The sequence below is a fragment of the Galendromus occidentalis genome, unplaced genomic scaffold, assembly GCF_000255335.2.
Source record: "Galendromus occidentalis unplaced genomic scaffold, Mocc_1.1 scf7180000077436, whole genome shotgun sequence".
Lineage (NCBI taxonomy): Eukaryota > Metazoa > Arthropoda > Arachnida > Mesostigmata > Phytoseiidae > Galendromus > Galendromus occidentalis.
The window spans coordinates 37,953-47,792 of record NW_003805424.1 but is presented as its reverse complement, the minus strand read 5'-3'; the positions used below and the strand labels follow the sequence as shown (position 1 = coordinate 47,792).

Genomic DNA, 9,840 nt, shown 5'->3' with positions numbered 1-9,840 from the left:
AAATTTCGACGTGAAACTCGGAGTTCCAGATTGAAAACTGCCGCCTCGCGCCAGCTGACCGGACTCACGGTGCTGGTTGCCTCCGTACTGCGAGTAATTATTGGTTGAATCCTCGGATATCGTTTCTCCGGAATTTGCCCACTGGTTCGGCGGCTTCTCTCGCCTGCTACCCGAGCTGTACAGTGAGAGCTGTACAGACAGAGCTCGCAAATGATGGTCGCTTTTCGCATTGAAATCTTGAGGCAGATGATGGTCAAATCTTGAATGTCTTGGCCCGAACACGGTCAAAAAATTGAGTCTCGCAGGAGAACGAACGATCGAGGTGCTCCCTATGGCTTACGAGGAATATTTCTTGCATAAATCCAAATTCACGGCAGACGCAGGCTCTTCCAAAAATATCCTCGCGACGATCGACTGTCGACTTCAAAAGGGTATGCGATTCGGATAAAGGCGACTCAAGTCGGGACATTCCTCAGAGTTTGTATCTGGATAGTTTTTTCCTTTGAGAGCTATGGAAGACTAGTCCAGCAGGGGAGCCTTTCAATGACGCCAATCGAGCAGCGAGTTGCAATTCGGGAAAGGACAATTGGAGCATCGACCTACAATTAGAATCGGTTTTCTTCCACATTTTCGTTTCACTTTGTCTCGGCGCGAATCGACCGAGTCGCACATGGATACCGCCCTGTCCATATTTTAGAACGGAGCTTTGCAACAGAGATAATCCCCCCGGACCACAATCCTTGAGTTTCACCGTGCGATTCTATTCACTGGCGCCGGTGTCCTCCGCTACATTTTTCTGAGAACCCCAATCATTCCGGGCTTGTCCCTCACAAACAGCTCGATGAATGACTCTTCCAAGCAAAGGATGCCGAGGGTGCTTAGTTTTCCCTTGACCTCCGACCAGGTATCTTCGTCAAACGAATCTGTAAAATGACCTGATGGTATATCCGAGCTCCGAGCCCAAATCAAATATCCTCCCGACGTGAGACAGGTCGATAAGTTCTCGAGACACGCGGGCGATATGTGGCCAGGCCTCAAAGAAGAGAGAAGACAAACTACGTCGAAATCTCTCAAGGAGGTCAGATCCGTGTCAGGTTCAACCATGGTGAGACCGAGACTCAAGTATGATCCCTTCTTCCGATTGATACGGAGCATCTCAGAGCTCATGTCAATGCCGTGGATCTGGCAGAAGCCGGCAGCCTTAAGCTCGACGCCCAACAAGCCCGTACCGCAACCAACGTCCAGGATTCGGCTTCCTCGGCTTATACGCAGCTCCCTGAATTTCTCGAAAATTACTTTCGGGCCTTTATAGTTCAATTCAGTCATCTCCTCGTCGTAAGCATTAGCTTTTATATCGTAGAAGCGCCTGGTTTCGGTAAGCGTGACGCTGCCGCCCAAATGATTCCACAGATTTACAAAGCAGCCCTCGTTTACCATCACGCTTTCACTCTTCCCCCTCGTGATACGGACGGGTCGGATGGGCGAAATCAGCCCATTCGCTGATGAAGAACTCGAACTCTGAGATGGCATACTCTCTCTTAATGATTTCGTTATCGTGGCTGAAGAATTCTTGCACATTTATAAAACTCACAAGAGCAATGCCGTGATCCGGATAGAGAAACAGTCTAGCGTGATCTGACGGAAAACGGAAGAGCTTCTGAGGCTCCTCCGGCTTCGACAAGAAAAATAGGTTTGAACTCGCGATGTATTGCCGACTTTGAGCAAGTCTCGCATAGTCACCAAGTCAGAGCGCGTAAAACGTAAATAGGTCCCCTATTTCATGCCACGGTCTGGGTCACTCTCCAGCGAAGGTTCGAGAAGTCGGCCAATGGCGAGGCTCCTCGGGCTGACGACTTGGGGTCTGCTCCGGAGAGTATGCAGCGTGTCTGCGCGCGCAGTCTGTTTTTGACGCACGTGCGCCCGTGTCAACAAAAGCGTCTCTTTCTAAATCCGGCGTCGGAATTCGAACAGTGACGTTCCTGATTGTGTGCTCAGAAGCGATTAAGGAGTTTGCAGCTGATTTCGCCCGCATGCCAACACCGACGCGGCTATGCAGCGGCTTCGGTGGGACTGAGGATTCAACCGCAGGGATCAGAAGCCTCAATGGGGAACTTGTGTGCGGAATAACCGCAACTCGAGAACTAAAGACTCGGGGCACTTGTGAGAGACCCAGGGAAGTTCTCTCCGAAATGCGAGCTGCGCTCGATCGATTATGGTAGGGTGTCTCTGCTCGAGCAAAGCGAATGATAGCGATCTATGGACTCAGCATGACCGTTCGGGACGCGGTCTCAGAACTTGATCCGAGGACTGAAAGACGGATTCTGGCTCCGCTCACCGCACCACACTTTCGAGTCCCGATGGGACAAGCTTGGGGGAGTTGGCGACTGGAAAAGTTTACGAAGGACGAACACACAGGAACGATCACTCTCTCACATTGCATAGTATCGGTGCGCGAATATCTTGTCGCTAGTGGTGTCTGAGACCAAGGTATACAAGATGCGTGAAATGCTCCTCATAAGGACAGGGATCGTTACACTTTGGCAGGGACCGAAGATCGGATGGATTTGATCGAGAAAATGGCTCGGAAGCTTCGATTGATTCTAGGTTGAGAATAGAAAAACGTTCTCGTCTCCATCAGAACGGAGAGGAGCTTCTCCCGGTTGTCCAGCTGCCGTGGAATCGTATTGACGTCACGTTGACTCCAATCTCGCGCCTGGGTTCGGCACACGTCTCGAACCAGACTTAGCATCGAGCTGCCTGCAAGAAAGGAACAAAGATTTCATCTTGCGGATACATTGTAGTATTCCAGGCCTAATTTTGGTATATCGTTGGAGTCATCTCTCTCGAGTTCTAGCTCTCAAAATCGAAAGCCACGCCGAAAGCCTCTCCCATCCGCGTCCTCGTTCCGGCCTCGAGCTGAATATCATGAACGGAGGAAAGCCGTGAGCCTAATCGCATCAGCTGCAAGATGCGACTGGTTCCGAAGAGTCGCGCACGATCATCATCTTCCTGATCACATCAACACCGGGACCGCGGTCGAAAACCGTCATATTCGTCCAATCCTGACTGAAGGGTGGAGAATCCATTCTGGCTCTGACGGTTCTGCCTTTCGGGATTGGGCCCCCATCCATAGAGTCCGTAGTCTCTGATCTAGACTATCCAGAGTCGCGGCGATCCGAGCTTGAACTCGCAAAGTTCGAATGTCCAACGATGAATGCGAGGATTTGCGAGGGCATTTCCTCGAGCGCCCGAACCGGAGTCGAGCTCATCGATACTCGGAGATAGTTCTGTGTCCGCGGTCTCTGGGGTCGTGCTTTCCCGGGTCACTTCCCTATCACCCGGCGTCGATCATTCCCAACGGCATCAGCGATTCCAACCAAATCGAGGCGGAATACAAAAATGTCTAGATATAGGTATGAGGCATTCTCTCGATTTCCGAGAAATTCTCCATAATCCATTTCCATAATTAAGAGGCTTTCCGGTGTCTTCAATCTGAATGCGAATCGCGTGATGCGCTCTCTTTGGGCCACCAGAGTCTCACCCAGTTATAATCGCTGAGGTATCATCTCACCCTCATCCCTGATCGATTCATTGAATCATGACAACAGGGGACCTTCGGGTTCTGGTACGGCTTCAGGGACTCGGACCAATCGACTCCCTGGGCCTCTCAGCGGCTTGACAACTACGGAACGAGGTATACCCTATAGTCTATAGCACCCTCGGCACGCAATCAGGTTCTGAATTCGGACCCTCGCAACGAGTTCCTCTCGAATCGGATGCGAGAGCAGGAGCTGCTCTGAGGGGGCTCAAGGAAGTGTGCTCAACACTAGGAAAGGCTCGTATTTCACGGAAAGTACGCGAAACGATTCGTATCGAACGTCTCACAACTGACAATAGCGCCTGTTCCTTCAGCACATGTTCAGCCGTCGGCGTCGTCTGCGCCGATGGAGCAACAGAGTCGAGAAGGGTCGCTATCTCATCGGAACTATTTCATTCAGAAACCTGATGGAAGGGCCAAGAGACGGAGAGACACGAGTAGGATGATGATTCCGGAGCTCAGATGGTGTACTGTATCTTGATTGGGAGGGGAGCGATCTTCCGCAATCTATAGTGAAGGAGGAAGCATTATTCGGAGAGAGATTCAGTTCTCTGATCCCTCGAATGCCTTCAGTAGGTGCAGCCTCCATGCACGGCCCAATCGACTTGGACAGCGGGAGGAATGCCGAACCCAGACTGGAGAGTTACCTCAAGGACATTTGAGGGAAAGCCGAAGAATCCATGCAAGTAGGGTCGGCGCCATCACGGACACTGAGAACCTCATCGACGTGGACGTTCGGTGCATCGCGGGAGGTGAGAGTTCAGAGGCCTAGATCATAGGCGGAATCATCAAGGGTCTCGGAAGAGGAATGATGGACGCTAGAACAAAATTTTTGTCTCCGCATAACTCATGGGCGGATGGTGGTTTAGGATGTCTACAAGGCGCTCATCGATTCCCTGTTGGAGGGAGACGCGGTGCGTTCTGAACAAGGGGCTTAGCTGATTCCCTCGGGGGCAGAGCAAGATGTATCCTTGGACTCTCCTCTCTAATTTTATTTAACGATATACGTTTAAGCTACTTCTGACAATGTAACCGAATGAAATCTTATCGTACTGGTTAGAGGAATGTTGATTCTCCTCGGCATTGAACTGGAAACTCAACACCGCCGAGAGCAGGCGCATATAGTAGCCAGAAGCGATCGATCCCGTGACTGACTGGGCGGATCCCACAGTGTTCTGATTTCAATTTTCAGGGTGGATGAGCCCGGAGCTGTTCGCAAGCCGGGAATTCATAGACAGACGTCGCCATAGGAACAGGAACAGGACGAATACTAGTGCATATTATGTTCTCTCTTATGAGTCGGGTAATTGCGGAGAGCCCGCCTCAAGCAAATCGACAGAAAACTCATGAAATAAAGCGCCCACCGCCTGCGGCTGAACCCTGTCGCAAAGATTGATATCGGGCTGTGGTCCTTATTCTAACTCTAACATCCCAGAACTCTTGAAACTTCTACGATGGAACAGTTCGAGACGCATGCGCTCATAGTCCTCGAACGGGGCTCTCGGAAGGAATGGGAAAATAGGATGCATTCTGGCTATTGGGTCTTGGCCGAATATATGTCCTCGTATTGCATATATGTCCCGTTCGCTGGATTCTGATTCCACATACACCGAGAGTCCCGGAGCTCGGATGGAGGGGATTCGATTGAGCATACGGGGGACTGGAACATGCAAAGGCCGGTACAGTGTTACCTCGACTTACGATACTAATCCGTTCCCGGAGACCGATCGTAAGTCGAAAAGATCGTGAATCGAAACAAAATTTCCCATAGTGGGGCGATTGATCAGCTCAGAGCGGGGTGGAAGGACCGCGAAATGTGTATTCATCGACAACAAAACCCCAGTTCATTAGTTGTGTACATATTAATTCAAAGCGAGTCGAGCGACAACCGCGAATCATTCGTCCCGAAAAATCGGACGCAAGTCGAATTAATCGTTCGGAAGTCGAAACAAATTCTTCTATAAAAAAGGATCGTAAGTCGAATCGTTCGTAAGTCGGGACGATTGTAAGTCGAGGTACCACTGTATATCTCGAAATAACTGAATCACCATCCTGTACGCGGCGGCGCATGAATCGGTATCGGTACCCACTGTTTCCGACGTGAGGTATAAAGCTCCTCCATCCGGAATACGGACTTCAGACTCATCGATCGCGCATGCCTGCCGGGAAGAGCATCCATGATTGATTGGATAATTGGATCTATTCACTCCCGGACTTCGAACTTTCTGTCTGCAGGCGTATGGTCAGACGACAGGAAATCGAAAATCGGAATCCCAGTCTAATGGAACTCTGAGGACGAGGACAGTCACGAAAGGAGATTCCTCTTTCCTTGACGCACCTAAGGAGGTCGTCCCCATTATCCGAGGATGAGCGGGTGCCCTCCGTGCGGACTGCTCGCTTTATCGCCGCTTGCGCTAAAATAGGGAGAATGATTAGGCCCAGGGATCGCGATTCTCGTTCCTCAACGTTTCCTAATCGGAAGCGTCGTTCCTCGCTCAGTTATCGTCGCCGGTTGAAGCCCCGCCTTCGAATCCTCCGACCCGGAGCAACTGCCTGAAAATCCTCACTTTCCTTCTGGGCAGCTGATTGATGGGGCATCGAGTCTTCGCGGCTGCATGTCATCAATCGGTTCGGGGGCCTCGCGCTGACCCTCGAAGAGCAAAGGCGGAGATCGTCATTGGTCGGGGGCGTCGCGATGATGGATGTTGCCTGTTGCCTCCTCGATTGTTCCTCTTCGAATGGTTCAGCGGGTGCTCGGCGCTGGCTTCATTGATTGGTTCGTTCGCTGAGGAATACGCTCAGCTGCAAGCGGAAGCGATAGTCGGTAGCTCCAGTCGCGCGTCTCCGTTGCGCGAGAACAGGAGGGAAAGCGCGCCCACCCCTGGGTTTTGTTGTAGGGCATTGCCATTACTGCTTTCACCAGCGCCGCTGCTTTTGCTGCTACCAGCGGTAGTAGCCGAAGAGTGAGTGAGCTATACGACTAGCCAGCCAAGCAGTTAGCCCTCTAGCAGCGGCACACACCGCGACGGGGAAAGCTCCGGCGGCGACTGCCGCTGGGTCCGCCGCTGCTTGAGCTCCTCCTTCCGGGTGTGTGCGACTCGATTCTGACCAATGGCGTCGAGCGAAGCGCAATGAGGGAGAGTCGCACGCAGATACTTTGATGACAAAGGGGGAGAGTAGCGTCGGGCTTGACGCTCGTTGGTCGAAAGCTCGGCTCGCTCGCTTGGGGTCTCAGTTAGCGAGCGAACGGGCGAGCGAGGAAGAACCTAGTTGTGTCGCAGCAGCAGTCGCAGCGGCAGCAGCTAGACCCGAAGGCAGTTGCATTGCTGATCTGCTCAGTCAGAGTTACGAAAAGTGTTTCGTTCACCCAAGAAATCCAAGTGTCCGACGGAACTTCCTTCATTCCAAGCGAATGTGTGTGCTCAACTCCTGGATTGCTGTTTGCCTGTATAGAGCTTCTCCGGACGAATCGACCGAAGTCTTGTGAGTCAGGGGGTTGATGTTGGGAACAGAGATCCACTGATAGCTCATCTAATCCATCTGGAAATCAGGATCGGATCTCCTGAGCCCTTCTCCAGAACTGGAGCGTTACGCTACGCCGAGCTCAGCTCGGATAATTTGAGTTTCTCGGAAGGGAAATCGTCCTGTGAGCCCCATACTGCCTCGTAATTGGTTCGTTCTCACTCTGTTCAGCGGGAGCGTCTGCGTCGAAACCAATCATAAGTCCGACTCCCCCGGAATCCACAAGCTTGAAAGTTATTGTGAACTGTGCATTCGTGTTTCTGGAAGTTCGACTGACTATCTGTCAACACCCACGGACTACCACGGGAACCTTCTCGACTAATGTGAGTACAGAATCTTCCAACGTTAACAGGTTTTCCGGGCTGTTACAAAATCTTCTGAGTTTGCTCGGTTGTCGGCCAAACACTGCTCTGTTCTTGTCCACAACGTGACTAATCGGAGAGTTCTTTGTTCCTCCAACGCGAAATCATTCGCCCGAAATCGTTCGAGATGGTCCTCTGAGTGCAGCCATAGATTATATGATTGTTTGGAGCTGCGATTCTTTCGGACGGCCCAACATGATTCACCTGGTCACGAGAGTAGTTTACCAAGCGGACAAACTGGCAAATCTTGAGCGCTGTTGCGGCTTGGCGGCCGAAATCCAGTCGGTCAGCAGCCAACCACGGAGTCGGCGACAACAACAACCACCACCATTTCCAACAACAGCACCTTCACACTTGTTCAGCCTCCCCTCAGCAACACCAGAGAGCGCTGCCTGTCCACTGCTCTTCGAGCGACGGTCGTGATGGTGGCTGCTTGTGCCTGCTGTTCGTTGGGTCGGTGGTGATGGCGATGGTGCGTGGTGGTGAAGAAGACTGGCGGCGGCGGCGACAAAAGTAGTGATGGTAGTGGCGCTGTCCTCGTAGCTGCTCGATACCTCCTCGTATGTTATCGGTTATCGCTGCCGATGGCTGACGCGAATCGCAAAGGGCTGTAGTCGAGAAACGTTATTGCTGTCGATTGCGCGTCATCGCAACGGTCGCACGGAGGACCGCGTTCGACAACCGCCCCTGCGGTATTCGGCTGCCGGCGCCGATCGCGGCTGATCATCGTCATCATTCCGTCCTGACTAGCTTTACACCATAGCATACAGAATGTCAGACTGATACGGAACTCTTATGCGTATATGTTTCACTCGCTACGGACTTCCTTCGTTGGATGGAACTGGAAATACTGAGATGGGAGGCAGGGGCAGGGGGGGGGGGGATCGCTCACAGCAGTATCGACAGAGTTGCTCCTAAATCGAGCCGTTCATTAGGCGAGCTGGGAGGGTCCGCAGGAGTGTTGAGTGCTCGTGAGTGAGCGACTCCGAGCGAATACTTCCAGAATGTCGGGGCTAAATGAGCGAATCAATGAGGACACCTGGAGTGTTTTTCGAAGAATGTCCAATGATACAATTCTCACGGCAGGAATGAATTCGTCCGCCACACAGCTCCGAATTTCCTACCTAGTTCGAACATGGAAGCCGATATCGCCGGATTTGTTCAGCTGATATCTAGTGGAGCAATAGCGATGGGCGCACAGATGCTCGCGAGCGACGATGTCGGCAGCAGCCAAAAGGTTGAGCATCTCGTGGAAGACGTCAGCGTCGCCTCCTGATCCCCATTCATAATTCCTTCGTCATGACGACCCTGCCGGACAAATGATCCAACAAGGTGGATTTCCATGCCGTCGTCTACCTCTCACCTCGAGATACGGCCCCGGAAGAGAAGGAATGCTCCTCTTCGATGATATCCGGAAAGTATCACCCCCTTCCCCCCTTAAATCAGTTTCGCAAGCCTCGCATCCGATGGCACATATTGGGAGGCGACCCACGAAAACGATGACTCGGCGACGCGACGTCATATGGAATACTCCGACCGTGAAGTGATTCGCTTCCAGAACCCAAGGAAGTCCTCCGTATCTCATCGCTCGTCATACAATATAATATCCGAAAATCTTGTTCATGAACTGCGAGGGGTTGCCTGTCGCGGCCATCGCTCCGGCTTTTCGGAAGATAGAGCAAGGGTAAAAAAGGAAAGGAAGAAACTTTGACTCCCGATTGGTCGGGGTTCTACTTGGAGATAAGAGGCGTTGGACCATTAGCATCATGGAATGCAATGGAAGCCGGCTGGTCGTCTGCCTGTCTGTCTCGCTGGTGAATCTTTCGTTGGAGGGTTGGCTGCGCCACACCGTCGTCGGTTTGTTGCTTCGTTCGCTCGTTGGTCGGTCGCTCGGTTGAGTGGAGGCAGGCAGTCGACGGCTTCCTTCGTCTGTCCGTTTGTTGCTGTTTCTGTGACTGGCGACGCGGGTGAGGGGCCGTGGCCGTCACCGTTGTCGGCAACGAAACCGCTGGAGCCCGACATTAGAGAATCGTTGGGAAGCAGCCGCACTGACTGCGAATTGAACGCATCTTCCTCATCCAGAAGGATCGGAGAGGACTATTTTTTTCTCATTCCGTGCGGAGGATCCTCGCTCGAACGGAATGGACTCTGCTCAGAGGACAGGTCGCGGATTCTTGTATCTGCCGATGAGATTGTTTCTCTGATCCTTCAATCCCCAGCGAATGAATGCGAAATGCGAACATGTGCTCTCGATGAGCTCATCTCCAAAACTCTCAGAAAGTTCTGGATTCCGGCGTGCATACACGAGGAGGCATTTGCTGAATTCTGAGAAGACTCTCTTCAACGAGAGCCACTCGA

At 52.2% G+C, this 9,840-nt stretch overlaps 1 protein-coding gene across 1 annotated transcript; it reads right to left on the bottom strand.

The window, feature by feature from the left end:
* Positions 1-786: 786 nt before the first annotated feature.
* Positions 787-1,530, bottom strand: LOC108864209 (methyltransferase-like protein 27). Its single transcript, XM_018639386.2, has one exon. It carries the CDS (start codon positions 1,528-1,530, stop codon positions 787-789), a length of 744 nt encoding a protein of 247 aa, XP_018494902.2.
* Positions 1,531-9,840: the final 8,310 nt, after the last annotated feature.